The sequence below is a fragment of the Branchiostoma belcheri genome, unplaced genomic scaffold (genome assembly GCF_001625305.1).
Source record: "Branchiostoma belcheri isolate BF01 breed outbred unplaced genomic scaffold, Haploidv18h27 scaffold288, whole genome shotgun sequence".
In the NCBI taxonomy this organism is placed as follows: domain Eukaryota; kingdom Metazoa; phylum Chordata; class Leptocardii; order Amphioxiformes; family Branchiostomatidae; genus Branchiostoma; species Branchiostoma belcheri.
Genome location: NW_017803896.1, coordinates 131,867 through 148,347, shown reverse-complemented (window position 1 = coordinate 148,347; position 16,481 = coordinate 131,867). Strand labels below are relative to the sequence as shown.

Genomic DNA, 16,481 nt, shown 5'->3' with positions numbered 1-16,481 from the left:
CCTCCAGCTGTAGGAGCGGGACTTTCGTTCACCCGACTCCTCTTCCTCCTGTCCGGAGGCAAGTGCAGGCACGCCTGTCTTTTCCACGGCAAGGAATTTTGCCTGCCTAGCGTTGGGAAACTGACCACTTCTCTTGCCATTCCGACCTGTCTGGTCCTCCGAAAGGCTACCTGAATCGCCCCCGTGGGCAGAAGACTTCGTTTTATCCTTCTTTTTGGGCATAACGCCGAAAGAAAATCCGAAAAAATAAGGAGTAGGGAAACAACGTGCACCCCTTGGCGTTCGCACAAGGAAAATGGCGGCGAACATAGTCATTACGTCATGATATCCCGTGATGCTTTGCGATTAAAGCTTTGTACACGTGCGCCACCTAGCGATAAGCATAGGAAATACTGCATAAGGTAAACGATATACCCAAATAGGGAGTGTGCAGGTATAATCAGTATTTCATACTTTGGGTATCTAAGCTGCAGAAACAAGCCCCAAGACGAGTCCTTTACTTTCTGGGTGGTACATGCATCCTAAAAATCAGCCAAGGGCCCTTCCAGTAACATTTCCCGTCGGTCATAATTTTGGGTATTTTTGCTCCATGTGGGTTACATTGGGATAGTGACACTGGTTTCAACTCAGTATGTAGATACATTTTGTAAGTGACTAGAATATTGACAGTTGAAATATTGGGTTTCCAAACCCTAAAATCTACATTGGATGCCTTTAACTTTAAGTCTGTATCTGTGGGATACAATGTATGATATTTTGTTAATTCACAATACAATGTGGTACATTAGTTCATTAGACTTACACTAACATTCTTCATACATTATTTTCACAGCTCAATTATATGACTAAGTCAGTGACAGTGGGACTTGATACAATATTTTAATCTTTCATAAAATCCACTGCCAAAAACAATGACAGGTGATGTTGAAGTAGATTGGATGACAAACTCTCTTTCAGTTTCATCTTTATTCCATATATTGCTTAGCTGTCAGTCAAGTTCCATTAATTATATCATAGCATAATATATTCTAGATGTCAAGCCATGTATTTTCTGTTCCCCTCATGAACAATGGTAGAGACAGTTGTCAACATGCATCTCTAAGTCCATCTATACTCTGGAACAGGGGGATGATGTCTGCAGTTTATGCATATGGGGCCCGCTTTTCTAAAATGATTTTCTCTCTTAAGTCAGAGTTAAAGCCTGAATAGGTACAATATGAAGTCTTAGAGTTGGCTTAATACACTCTACATGTTTCTGTACATTTAACTGATAAATACAATAGTGACAGGTGAAACACCTGTAAGCTATCTGTAATGTCAGGTCAGATGTAAATCTAGCCAAGCACCTTGGAGGGAAATTCATTTTTGGGAATACATGTAGGTGCCCCTGTGCACCCAACCTAAAAAATTAGGTGCACAAAAATCTTTTTGGGTGCACCATATAAAACAAAACCTAATAACAAATCTTTACTCACTACAGCAGCTTAAATCTTAAAAAAAGTACTGCAACAAAGACTTTATTATTTTTTCTGGCCCTTACACTCCAAGAATACCCTGTATACTATCATACATTAAATTTTGATAAGTACAAAAATAGCTTCAAAATTATTTGGGTGCACCAGTGCACCCACAGAGAAAAAATTAGGTGCACAGCTCCAATTTTGTACCAAAGCATATAGAAAATGAATTTCATTTTGTTATGGAATGTACCAAATAATTATGATGTTATACGTAACAAGCTATTTACATTTCTTGAATCAAGTACCATAGATTTCAAGAGTCTCGATGTTGCAGACAGATTTGAATTATCTTTTCGTGTAATGGTCCCCACAACGCAAAAATAGGTAGATATATAAAGGAATGCTTTGCTATTAGAAAAAATACCGAAACTTGTGATTAGCCCACTTGATTGTAACACTTTATCAAAGACTTGTGCTACATTTGTATCCCTTATTATTTGAATAATCATGATATAGATATGTTAGGTTTTATTTGACATTAGGTCTTACTCAACACACTTATTTTATTGTTGTTACTCTCTTTATGTAGTATGCCATACATTGTACCATGTGCAATTGTCATGCAATAAAGTTCTTCCTGTACCCAGTATTTCGAGCCATGTTACATAACTGGTGCTTGCAGAAATGATTGCCTTCCACATGTGGTCTGTGAAGCTGATATGTCCTACATGACTTGTACTTGTTGATATTGCCCCACATTACTCCCACAGCCCAGGTCCTGAGTACCAGACACCCCTGGTACAGATGGATCGTTAGTTGTGGAATTCCCTGACCCACAGAGAGACAAGATCAATACCGTTACCTTGGGCAAAGTGCTGTTGTATTGATCTTAGGCCGCACCAATTTAATTTCTTGGTTAACGGATTTTTCTAGAAAAATAATGGAGCGGGCGGGCGAAAAAAAAAATAAAATAAAAACAGGTCTAGGCATCCTATTATAGCCCCAAATACTACGATAGGAGCCATGAAGTCAACAAAAAAGGCTGGGTTGATATTCAAACAACGAATTTGGAAATTTTAATGAAACCACTGCATTGAAAGATGGAATAACTGTAACAACTAGGAACAACTGTTACAACTGTTAAGAGCAAAATATGAGCATTTTGCAGTTATTTACGTTGATTCTGAATTTTTTTTTTTTTTGCAAATCAGAAAAAAATGAAGCGGGCGAATCCGTTAACCAAGAAATTAAACTGGTGTGGCCTTAGTGCAGGAAGCAGTCATCTGGGTCTACAAGTGGAGGGATAATTATTCAAAGAAACACTTTAGAATTAAAAGTCACATGTAGTATACTGATATCTGTGAGGCAACAATTTGATGCTACTGACAGAAAACCTTTGTTTCTCTAGCTGATACTGTAAGCTGGCAGCTGGTTCTAGCTGGTACCAAAAATACAGGGACTCCGCAAGCTGCTTGTTTTAGTGCTATTTCAGATACAGACAGAACTGTGATAAGAAATGGCAGTAAATGTCAATATCAGAAAGATTTCCTAATCCAGAATATTTTTTGTACTGCCTCCCAGAAATTGCAATTGGATGCCTTCAAGTTTAAGTGCTCATGACACCAAAGTATGACTTTAGCTGATTGTAATTGACATGACTACTGTAGTATTACCTGGCTAACAGACACATTTACAATAGATATGCACGGTTCTCTTGTTACATTCGAAATTCTAATAACGCCCTACCTTGGAAAAGTCGGCACAAGCTAGTCCTGGCGGGTGATTTGCATCTCTATGTTTTATTTTTGCATGTCTGTATTTTTTCCTGAACTGACGTCACCCAGTGATGTCAGCTCAGGAAAAAGTACAGAAATGCAAAAATAAAACATAGAGATGCAAATAGAGATGCCCGATGTGGCAATTGGGATCATGATTGGAACAAACTTCAAGTGACTATATTGTATGTACACTTGCGATATTTGTATGTATTTTACAGACTTATTTTGGTGTCATGAGCACTTTAAGGCATGTACCAAATCTTGAGAATTTCCTGTCATCTTCACTTTTCACAAAAAGGTGACCTGAAGCAGGACTATTAGTTGAGGTGGTGTGGGGTGGTGTAGTGGTAGAACGTTCAACTATGAAATGTGGAAACACGGGTTTGATTTCGAGTCGTACCCGGGACATGTCTGAAAATGCACCTGACATTGTGCCCTTGGGAAAGGCACTTATTATGACCTTCCTCACTCCACCCAGGTGTGAATGGGTACATAACTTCAGTTAGGGAAAGTCATATTGAGGTCACCTTGTGGCGCCGAATGGCAGCCGCACAGACCCTTGTTATATGTATCATGAATTTTATGTGATTGTTTCTGATTATTGATTGATTCTTACATGTACATGTATATGACCCCTGGATCAATTCAGCTATAAAAGGCTGAGATTACACGGGTAATGTTTGACCAATAAACCATTTATGACCAATAAATCATTTATTGTTGGATCAGGCATTACGTGGGAGATAAACAGCAGTCCTACATTTAAATAGTTACAAAATGTACATTGTAGCTGGCAATTAAGGACAATACAAAGTATTCCAGCAAACAGTCATGCCTCCAAAGATCAGAGTTATCAACCAAGAATTGAGGTATTCAAAAACTCGTAGTTCCCCAGAACTATCGTAGACTGGAACTCGTTGCCACCAAGCACAGTTGGGGCATCATCACTAGAAAGCTTTAAACAACTCCTGCAATTAAATGTGCAAAGATTGAGTGTAACAAGTCGTTCGGTGTGATATAGCTAGCTGCCGCTGCGCCGCGTGCCTGTGAAGCTGGTGTGTTACGCCGAAGGGCGGTTATACCGGCTATACAGATACAGATACAGAGCATGACCACTTCTACATGGGAAAGGAATAAAGAATGTGCCCTAGTTTGGGCTTGTCCTGATTTATTATACAGCCTTTTACTTCTGTCGTAAAGTTTCAAATTTAATATGAAAAAGATGTATACACTACTGAAGTCTGCGTTATATTTCAGTCCATACCATATGGTGTGGATGAAATATATTGTGTTCTCTCATTGAGCTCCTCCTGCCAAACAGTCAAAGGGATTCAACTCTGCCATTTTTTACCCAAATGACCTGAAATTTGGCATGGAGGTAGAGTGGGCCAATACCCCAAGGTTTTTTTTTCCTTTTTTGATACATGCCTTTTATGAATTTTTATGAAGGTTTTTTTGGTCATTTTTTGACAAAAAAAGTTTTTTTTGGATCCAGAGCCCTGGTTTTACAACCAAATGATCTGAATTCTGTATAAGGGTACCTTGAACGTGTGTTCACATATTCACATATTTGGCATACACCACTTCCAAATGACTCATTAGGGGTACTTTCATGGCTATTTTCAGCCACCAAAGAAGGGCCAAAAGTGCTATACCCGTTCCACATTCTATCTAAAGAATGGCCCGTTCCATCTGCCGTTGGCCATCGAACACTGCTCGAACACATCGAACATTGCGAGTTACCTGGGGTCACGTTGCACGTAAGTCGTGCACAAACATTCAATCTTATGTGGCCCAAACATTCAATCTTATGTGCCTAAGATCATTACGTCATCTACAATCATGACGATGGAATATGCCAACCATCCTATTATGGACTGAAATATGCTGTATTTGCTCCAAGGAAATGTCTGCCTCTCTAGTTTATTGTAGCATCATCAAAGGACTGGGAGGTTGTGTGCCCCAGGGTTGTGGTTGGGAGAGACCCCATTGGTGCTGGAAGTCTCAGCCAGAGCTCCATCCTATACTAAAAGCTTCACTGTCATTGGAAAGAGGTGGCAAAACAAATGGATGTACTCTGAATTCCCTTTTCACGCCAGGCGTGCAGGACTGCGTTAACAATACGGAAACAAATGACCTGACAAGGCAGGGGGATATCGGCATTCTGTCCATGAATGCTGTCTTGGAAGTGTGGCGTAATTCTTGGAGCCAATTTTGCTGCACAAAAATATGTAACACCTTTCATTAGGTATTAAATTTATCATGACTGTCTCATTACCACACAGTGTGTTCCTGTCATGTTACATTCTGTATTTCATGGTGCAATGTGTTAGAACATGAAAGTGTTGTGCACAAAGTTATCAAGACCCCTGAACATCCTACCTTGAACTATGAAAAAGCAGCTAAAGATGAAGAGTGTGCTTTGTTCTTTTTCAAGGTTTAATAAGGCCACATCAATATCAATTTAATTTGTTGTTGCTCGGATTTTTTTCATAAAAAATATGAAGCGACAGGGAAAAAAAAACCAAAAAAAAAACAAAAACAGGCCAAGGCACCCCATGATAGCCGGAAATGTTACAATATGATCCATTAAATGAACATAGTACCAGGCTGGTTTATAATTAAAACAATACATTTTGAACTTTTAATGAAACAAAATTGCATTGTTACATTGAAAACTTTGACAACTAGTAAGAAAAGGACTTTCTTCAACTGTTGGGGCCAAAATATGTCTTGACTTCCATTGAGCATTTTGCAGTTGATTTTGAACCTAAAAAATTTTTTTTTTGCAAATCAGAAAAAAATGGACAGGGTGAATCCGAGAAACAGCAAATTAAATTGTGTGGTCTAACTCTAAGGACGAAGAGTGTACTTTCAAAATTGTTCTTTTTCAAGGTTTAATAAAGGTTAAAAAAACTCACCACCAGGCCTGTGACAGCACTTCTCTTGAGGAATGGTCTGCTGTCATGTAGAAAACCAGAAACACTCCGCTCCCTCAGATGTCTGCAGGAACAGATCAGACTGTCAGAACTGCCTTCAAGGTACATTACTAAATACAGGCTGCAAAGTCAGGGGATCATGCTGATTTGGACACTAAAAATGACTATGTCAGGCCAGGGCAACATTCCACGTCCAACCCTGGAGCAACAAGGACCATGAGACGTTAAATGGATAGTGAGTGAGTGTGCGAGTCACAATAGTGAGAACTTTGTGATCTTGTGCCTTTTAGCCTCTGCATGTACACTTAAGGCCACATCAATTTAATTTGTTGTTTCTCAGATTTTTTCAGGAAAAATATGAAGCGGCAGGGCAAAAATAAAACAGGCCAAGGCACCCCATGATAGCCGGAAATGTTACAACATGAGCCATGAAGTGAACATACCAGGCTGGTTTATAATTAACACAATAGATTTTGAACTTTTCTTGAAACAAAATTGCATTGTTACCTTAAAAAACTTTAAGACCTAGGAAGAAAAGGACTTTTTTCAGCTGTTGGGGCTAAAATATGTTTTTCATTGAGCATTTTGCAGTTAATTTAGAACCAAAAGAATTTTTTTTTTTTGCAAATCAGAAAAAATGGACAGGGCGATCTGAGAAGCAACAAATTAAATTAGTGTGGCCTAAGCTTCAAGAAGCCCTGGAATGTTGATGCGTAGTCACCTCGGCTAATTAGGTTGCTGAGGTGGTTCCTTATAGTAATATAATAATTAAACATCTGATGGTCAAGAATGAGTCCAAGGCCTACCTTTAGATATAAATCGAATTGAGATAAATTTGAGTCAAATCTGAATGCCAACCAAGGCCCCGCCTATTCCCAAACACCAGCTAACCACCAGTCAACCATGGCTGAACCTCCCATCAACACTCAAATGTCATCAACATTTTGCAACATTCGGCTGGCGCAGCCAATATACCTGTTGACCTTGCACTGGCCTGCTCCTAACCATGGTAGTGGAGTTCGGTAGTGTTAGGGAGGCTGAATTCATGAACGTGTGACAGGGACTTTGCTGCTCAGTTTCTGCTAGGATCTTCCAGTAGACATAGTAAAATGTTGAACTTTATTCCAACACAACAAGTACAGAGAAATTTTCAACGACAACTGTTGCCTTCATGCCTTCATCATGATAATTAGTGATCAATCACTTTTGAATGTAAACGACGCAAGAGTTACCGTTACAGACATGTGACCTCAGTCATACAAGACTTTACTCTCATCTGCCGAATAAACATACCCCCCGGAATAAACGTACCCCCCGGACAAATCTTCAAAATCAAATAAACATACCCCCGGAATAAACGTACCCCCCGGAAAATTACCAAAATTGACGGGTAACCTGTGTCTCTTGTACTAAAATGCACCCTTACTGATATATGCACAAATCTTTAACTGTTATTTGCAATTAGGAATTTAAACAGACAAAAAAAAAAGAGCATTTAATATTTTGTATTTTGATAAGCACCACCCATGACAATAGAACATTCAGATGATTTTATGCACGCGGTGATGGCAAAAACCGGCCCGAAAATGACAAGTTTCTTGCTACAATATGCATTTATAAACATCTTCACGTCGATGATTTGTCAATTTTTTTCACACGAAGTTGAAAAAAATTACTGGTTTTCAAAAAATTAATAAACGTACTGTGCAAAATAAGAACGTACCAGGTGGATGTTTGGGCCAAAAAAAATAAACGTACCCGTATGTTTATTTGGCAGATGAGAGTACAGATACGTAACGTCACAAATTTGTCATTAATTATCCTGATGAAGGTAGCAGTGGTTGTTTAAAATTTGATCTCTCTGTATTTGTTGTGTATTGAATGAAAGTTTACTATCATTACTATCAGCACAAATGATCTAATTTATGATAACTTCAGGTAGACTTGTTTAAAGTTAAAACTTTTGATCCAACACAAAGAATGGGGCTGACATCGTCTACCAGATACCTTTGACCCAGTGTTGACGTCACACTTCAAAGAAGCCAAGTGACAAGCTTCACTGGGTCAGTCTACTGAGGAAGACCAGAGTGACTGGTCAAAAGCTCTAAGTGGGAGATTTCTTTGTGTTGGATGAAAACTTTTAACTTTAAACATGTAATTACCAACACAGATGAACTCATAATAGTTCAAGTAGACTTGTTGTTCTGACCTGAGAATTCCCCTCCTACAGATGATGAGCGTGTCGTACAGCACACACACACCCAGCACCGTGATGCCCTGTTCCTTCACCAGCATGGCACAGGCACCCAGCACCAGGCACAGCACGTACTGTCCATGGGACGACACAGCAGGGAAGTCCACACTTCTACACACTGTAGCCACACTTCTGAAACATACAGCAGGGAAGTCCACACTTCTACACTGTAGCTACACTTCTGAAACATACAGCAGGGAAGTCCACACTTCTACACACTGTAGCTACACTTCTGAAACATACAGCAGGGAAGTCCACACTTAGTTCTACACACTGTAGCTACACTTCTGAAACATACAGCAGGGAAGTCCACACTTCTACACACTGTAGCCACACTTCTGAAACATACAGCAGGGAAGTCCACACTTCTACATACACTGAAACATACATCCAAAGCAATTCAAGCTCCATTTTCAAAGTTATTTTTTTAGTCATTCCTTCAATGACTATTCTTAGCAAAAAGAATTAAGCAATCCTGTTTTCTTTGGAATACATAAAGAAAGAGCAAAAACAAGATGTTTTCCTTTCAAACAAGATGTTTTCCTTTTTCCTGCTCTAAGGCCACACCAATTTAATTTGCTGCTTCTCGGATCGCCCTGTCCATTTTTTTTCTGATTTGCAAAAAAAAATTTTTTTCTTCTAAATTAACAGCAAAATGCACAATGAAAGACATATTTTGGCCCCAACGGTTTATTTATTTGCTCATCATTTAAACAAATGTACAACAGCAGGGGGAGCAGAAGCGCATCCCCCTGAATTAGGTACAATTTGTCACATTATTTAAAGCATCAAACAGCATTCACATAGAAGAAATAATACATATAAACAACCATATATACAAAAGACACATATAAAAATTATTTACAACATATATCAACAAAGTTGCTTTATCAGGCTATGCAAGGTTGAAGAAAGTCCTTTTCTTCCTACTTCTTAAAGTTTTTTTTAATGTAACAATGCAATTTTGTTTCATTAAAAGTTCAAAATCTATTGTTTCAATAATAAACCAGCCTGGTATGTTGACTTCATGGATCATATTGTAACATTTCCGCTATCATGGGGTGCCTTGGCCTGTTTTTTTTTTAAATTTATTTCGCCCTGTCGTTTCATATTTTTTCTGAAAAAATCTGAGAAAAAAACAAATTAAATTGGTGTGGCCTAAGGAGTAGACAAGCTAAAGATGATAATGACATTATGATGCCTTGTTATGTCTTACCTTGTGAAGGCCAGGAATGACAGAAGGAACAACAGCCCAGCCAGAACATCAGCACGACCAACAATACCACTCACCTGGAACACACATACATGGATCAGGCGTGCAATTGTAACAGTGGGGGGTTTATAGGCGCTACTTAAACACTACCTGGCCGATGGGTCTAGACCTTTTAGCCGAGTGGTTAGAGCGTCAGAGTTTGAAGCTGGTGCTCAGGAGGCTGTGGGTTCGAACCCCAGCCCGGGACTAGAGGTTTTTATCTGTTTCTACTCGCTCCTCCTGTTTCTTATAGTGGTTCCCACACATGCCCTGGGAGTACTGGCACAGTGTGCTGCTCCAGGGATGTCAAAATCCGAAGATTCGAGGACGAATCTTGAAAAGAAAAGGAGGAGTAGTGTAACAGTGGGGGGTTTATAGGCGCTACCAACTGATCCGGCTGATAGGTCTAGACCTTTTAGCTGAGTGGTTAGAGTGTGACTGTCGGAGTTTGAAGCTGGTGCTCGGGAGGTCGTAGGTTTGAACCCCGGCCCGGGACCAGGGGTTTTCATCTGTTTGTACTCCTCCTGTTTCTTACACAATCTCTAACTTTTTCTAGAACTCTTGTTAAGTGATGCCACCAAGAACAGTACAGGCATCATCACTAAATAGCTTTAAACAATGTTTAAAGTTAGATGTGCAAAGGTCTAGGTGTAACAAGTCCTATGGTACAATATAGCAGCTGCCACTATGCCGCGTGCCTGCGATGCTGGTGTGTTACTTTGAAAGATGGTTATACCAGCTATTCAGACACAGATGTGTTCTTTTACCATGTACATGTACACGGGTATTCAACTTTTCTTCAGACAATTTTCCAAAAATAAAACGGTTAAAAACTTGGCAAACAGTAAACTCTTCTTGTAGCTGTAAGGCCACACCAATTTAATTTCTTGGTTAACGGATTCGCCCGCTTCATTTTCTTCTGATTGGCAAAAAAAAAAAAAAAATCAGAATCAACTGCAAAATGCTCATATTTTGCCCTGAAACAGTCCTTTTCTTCCTAGTTGTTACAGTTATTCCATCTTTCAATGCAATAATAATTGTATCATTAAAAGTTGAAAATTCATTGTTTAAATTTTGAACCAGCCTGGTGTGTTGACTTCATGGCTCCTATTGTACCATTTTGGGCCATAATAGGATGCCTAGGCCTGTTTTTATTTTTCTATAAAAATCCGTTAACCAAGAAATTGAATTGGTGAGGCCTAAGAATGTTTTGTTGACAGGAAGCCTGTACTGACCGCTTCAGTGTGGACAGGATGGACAGCAAACATGAGGCCAGCCAGCAGCGCCAGGTGCACACAGCTGAACACCACCTGCTCACACACGTACATGTACAGCACTGTGACAGCTGTGTGCAGCAGCATGTTGACAGCATGGAAGCCAGCAGGGTCCAGCCCGCCTATCAGGTGGTTTATTCTGGGGACAAGACAAAAATGTTTGATTTGACAACATGTATACAAAATTATATGTTATGATCCTCTTAAAAACTCAAGAGGCAAATACATACTAAACTAGAAATCCCTGATCTTATATCTTCGCCAAATAATGTTAATCTTTATGAATGACAAATTATAGATTATTCCCCCCTGATTTAACAAATACATTGTAGGATTCTCATTTTCATGAGTCATATCATTTTATCATATTCAAAACCAAAAGACAGTCTTATAATAGTTATATTAACAAACAATGCCATTCTGGCATTTCCTCATAAATTATGCAAATGAGGTCCTGATTTGAATACATTATGTTTAATGATGTTCACCTTCACTGAACTTTCAAATACTACAAGTATGACATTCCAGGCAGTTATCATTACATGAGTATAAAATTTTTTCATTAATTTTGAAAATTAAGTCTTCATTTACATAATCAATATCTACCTATGTTTCTCTTGTTACCAATGTCACAAGCTTCAATACTCCGATAATGGAATGCAGCTGATTTAGATCATTTTGAGGTCTCATGAAGACATACATATGTACTAACCTACCAAATATCAAGTCAATCCATTTAAGCCTTCTCAAGTTATCGTATTTACAGGTAGCAAAGATGGAAAGGTCCAATCAGCACCAAGGACAGGACAGTTGTACTGAAATAAAACTGGAACAAAGATAGAAAGGACCAATCAGCACCAAGGACAGGACAGTTATACTGAAATACAACTGGAACAAAGAAAGGACCAATCAGCACCAAGGACAGGGCAGTTGTACTGAAATACAACTGGAACAAAGATAGGTTAAACCAGGTTGCCCACTGACAACGTACGGCAAAAATTAGGTTGCCCATCAGAATTTTAGGTTGCCCCACCTGTAAGTTACTACTTTCCTCAAATTAGGTAATGTTACATACATAAGCCTTTGACAATATTTCTAACAGCCTTTAGTTAACTGATACTAGTAATAGCCATTAATACCTAAAAATTAAAAAGCATCTGCCGGATACAGTGGTGCAAGCCAAGTGGGCATGATTTGGGGGGAGGGGGGTATTCTTAAAATTCAGGTAGCACACTGGGGCTAGTAGGTTCAAAAATAGGTTGCGCCAAGTAAAATTTGGGCAAGCAGGTATTTTGCACGCTGAAAATTTCTGCAAAATTGCAGATTGTATAATTTTTTTCTGCAACCTTGAAAATCTCAAAACACATGCAGGTACAATACAAATGTGTATTTGGAACACTGACATCCCCACAGGCCCATATGTCATCATAGGAATCCATTAGCTGCTGTTTTATGATCTCAGCAACAATTGCCCTGCAGTGATATTAATCTTACTGTGTTTACATATTTTGTGAAGCATGAGTCATCAAAATTAGTGCCTCCCTCCTGTTAACTTTGCTTGGTTGGTTCCACCAGAGAGGTTGCCTAGATGAGGGCCTGCATGCCCTTTTCGTAAGGCGTAATCAGGCTTTTTTAGACTTCGTAATTCATAGGCAGCCTCCCGAAAAAAACGTTATTCCTAATAGTACATTAGCCGCAAATCGTAAAGTCATAATCAGCTCGGATACTTAAACGTAATTCGTAATCAGCAGCAAAAATTTTGCGTCATTCATAATCACTACCCCCCACCCCCCATGCAGGCCCTCCTAGAATAATAATATAATGCCCAGAACACTGAAGTAAGAATGTGTACATCCCCTGAAAGCATTCATAAATCATGGGAGTCATTATTTCCAGGCGTGATGGTAACGTGCATCAGAATCAAAGTCAGGTTTTATGAGGTCAGGTACATGTACATGTAGATTGTGTAATGACTGTGATTGCTGATGTAACAGTATGACAGCCCTAAGGCCACACCAATTTAATTTCTTGGTTAACGGATTTTTCTAGAAAAAATAATGGAGCGGGCAGGCGAAAAAAAATTAAAATAAAAACAGGCCTACATGTGTAGGCATCCTATTATGGCCCAAAATGGTACGATAGGAGCCATAAAGTCAACACACCAGGCTTGTTCAAAATTTAAAAAAATAAATCTTGAACTTTCAATGATACCATTGCATTGAAAGATGGAATAACTGTAACAACTAGGAAGAAAAGGACTGTTTTCAGCTGTTCAGGACAAAATATGATCATTTTGGAGTTGATTCTGAATTTTCATTCTAATTTGCAAATCGGAAAAAAATGAAGCGGGCGAATCCGTTAACCAAGAAATTAAATTGGTGTGGCCTTTGGTGAAGGTAACAAATTTAATGGCCACCATGCTATGCAGTTCTATTTGAACTGCAGGCTTGGCCGAGTTCAGGACCACACTGCATGTTTACATTTCCTGCCTCGTACATGTATATATGATGCAAGACACAATCAGGATCCTGCAAAATCCTGCAAAATCCCCAGAACTATCCTTCGAGATCTCAACAAAATCCTGTGGGATCTCCAACAAAATACCACATAAGATCCCAACCATTTACCAGTCCAAACCCTGAAAGAAATATCGTGGGACTTCAGGCATACCCTAAAGTTGGTCTAGTAGTAGTCTGAAGTACAGTAGAACTGACAGCTACTGTATGACTAGTAGTAGTACAGTAGAACTGACAGCTATGACTAGTGTAGTAGTAGTACACTATAAGGCTGCACCTTGGACAGGGCACTCTGTCAGGCTTATCATAACTTTCTCTGTTGTGCCAAAGGTCACAAATTCAACAGAAATACATTGTACTAGTCAACATTAGTAATGGGCGGTGTTTCATTTTTGAAAGGCCGTTACATTTTGGATTTAGGTGAATGTACTGGGAAATGTGGAGGTCTCTCATCCTGTTCATACCAGACTTTTAAAGACCGGTTGAAACCGTTAAATAATTAGCGGAGGAAAACCCGGCTAAAACCCTTAGCGTTCATACCAGACTTTTCATAACCGGTTTTGTAAAAATCCTGTCCGGTGAATATCCAATTAATCAGCCATGACTACAATTTGAATAACCGTTCCTCCCGCTCTTCAGATCGTTGTCCTTAGCCTTCTTGTATGCCGTCTTCAGGTCCTTTATCTAATTACTGCAGGCAGCACTCATCCTTTATCTTCGAAAGACCAGGCTCATCCAACATTTTTTTTCGGTAGAGCCCCCCCCAGCTTTTTCGAATTCGGCGACTCCTGCTCTCCAAAAATAAGTAACAGGAGCGTCTCGTCAGCCGGCCAGGTTGTGTATGCTGATTCCATCGCAAAATGAAGAGAAACCGTGGAAAAACAGTGGAAACGAACTCAAATTGGTCAAAACAACACGATCAAAAAAGCTTGGAGGTCACACACGGCCAGGATGCTGACCCCGTGACCCCAGAATTATGAGGCAAAAACCGGTTCAATAATCCCTCAGTGTTCAGACCAGGTTTTTCGGTGGAAAAACCGCTAAAACAAAACACCTCCCGAGGCGGTTTTTTTAAAATCGGATTCAAACCCCTAAAAAAACAGTTAATTTGCGTTCACATCAGGTTAAATAAAAAAACAGTTGAAACAGCGAAATATGAACAGGGTCTATCTGTACTGCACCTCTTCCCTGTCTACTGCATGTCCCAGGAGCACCATGATGAGTGTTGCTGAAGGCAGTAAATTACCAGGTGTACTTGATAGATGCAGACTGCCAGTTCAGTACTGACAGATAAATACTACTGGGGCTTCATGTCTGCTAAACACACAGCACAGAGGCAGCAGGCTATCATCCCTGCACAGCCAGGGGATTGGACACAAGCTAGTGGTCCTGCCTTTAATTTAGGGAGCAGGCCCTGTTGTGATTACATTCACCCGTGTCTTATTGCTGACATGGTCTTCAATTTTCACGCTCTGTGTCAGTTCAAGACATGTTTCCAAACCAGTACCTGGCTGTGTGGTGTACATGAGGTCTAGTGTGTGTATGGCACGGTGATTTTCTCTGACATACGGAGGCAGATGGCCATATCTGGGCTTCTGCTTGTGCCAACAGCTTTATTTTCCAACCATTACCAATCTAAGTTGCATGTACATGTCATCCTCCCATGGCAGGGGCAGCGGCTCCGAATTCCTTCTCCGCCCCTACCCCTGCCTTATTACATGGCATCTTCTACTCTACGACCCGATTCCAGGGACACGCTCTCAGCCAATCACGTATCACAGAGAAAATCTTCAACGCACTTTACATTAATATTCATGAGATGCGCTAGCTATCGGAACCAATCATGTCGGCTATTCAGTGACAAATAAAAACAAACATGGCGTCGTCTCGGGAAGAGAACTTTTGCGATGCAGGCCGCTGCGGGCGTCGGCGGGGCGCTAGCGTGTGCTGGAGGCTGCGCGCGGATCCCGCCGAGCACGGGGAAGGTGTTAACTCGGTGACTTTGCCCCGCACGGCCTCCCCAACGCGTTAACGGGCTCGTCACCGGGCGGCGGCGGAGTCGCCGGCGGGGAGGGTGACGTCCCTTCGCCGCCCAAGTCAGAAATGGGGTCATGCCAAATAAGGCAAGCTCATGAATATTAATATTCCTCGGGTCGTAGAGTAGAAGATGCCATGTAATAAGGCAGGGGTAGGGGCGGAGAAGGAATTCGGAGCCGCTGCCCCTGCCATGGGAGGATGGTACATGTAGGTATATTATTAGACAGATCTGCTTTAATTTGTATACAATTAGCAGGGCTCGGAATATACTGGGTGCATGTGCACTTTAGTGCACCCAAATTTGCAGTTGTGCACCCAGTTTTTCTCTGTGGGTGCACCATTGCACCCAAATATTTTCTTAGGTTAAACATATGTAAAGATGTTAAATGTATAGTTACTGTAGTTACAGCATATTCTTAACATCTAAGTGTAAGAAAAAATAATACAATCATTATTATAGTACTTTTATTGAAATGAAACATAGTTATAGTTTTTGCTGACATTTTACTTATTTTATCTTAAATATGGTGCACCTAAAATATTTTTGTGCACCCAATTTTTTAGGTTGGGTGCATGCATCATGTCAGTGCACCTGTTCCCAAAAATGAATTTCGAGCCCTGATTAGAGTACCGCTGGTGTTATGGTTGACATCAAGATGCACTTTGCACCTGTGTAAAGCCAGCACTAGTGTGTGTGTGTGTGTGTGTGTGTCTATGTGAGCATGTGCATTTACATGTATTTCAAAGAATTATACTATGAACTACAGAAGAAAAAAAGCCATGATGAACAAAAACTCTCCTTTGGTGGTGTTTTAATCACAAATAGTTCTAGATTCCATATATTGTCTTTGGCAATATTTATCGGATTTTTCGTACACGAAGATGAAATCAGGATGAGATTGCAGAACTTGCCTGCCTGTATGTGACGTTCTCTTTGTGCTGCTGTAATGAAAACTGTCATGTTCTCTTGG

At 40.0% G+C, this 16,481-nt stretch overlaps 1 protein-coding gene across 1 annotated transcript in view; it reads right to left on the bottom strand.

Annotated features, from left to right (window-relative positions):
* Nucleotides 1–16,481, bottom strand: part of LOC109472872 (transmembrane and TPR repeat-containing protein 1-like) — a 43,482-nt gene that overhangs the window by 8,247 nt on the left and 18,754 nt on the right. The window contains exons 6-10 of the mRNA XM_019772737.1: nt 12,810–12,814; nt 10,919–11,096; nt 9,648–9,721; nt 8,387–8,563; nt 6,160–6,241 (exon numbers count right to left, since the gene is read on the bottom strand). Of these exons, the coding sequence (XP_019628296.1) occupies nt 6,160–6,241; nt 8,387–8,563; nt 9,648–9,721; nt 10,919–11,096; nt 12,810–12,814 (516 nt within the window). The remainder of the gene's footprint in view (nt 1–6,159; nt 6,242–8,386; nt 8,564–9,647; nt 9,722–10,918; nt 11,097–12,809; nt 12,815–16,481) is intronic.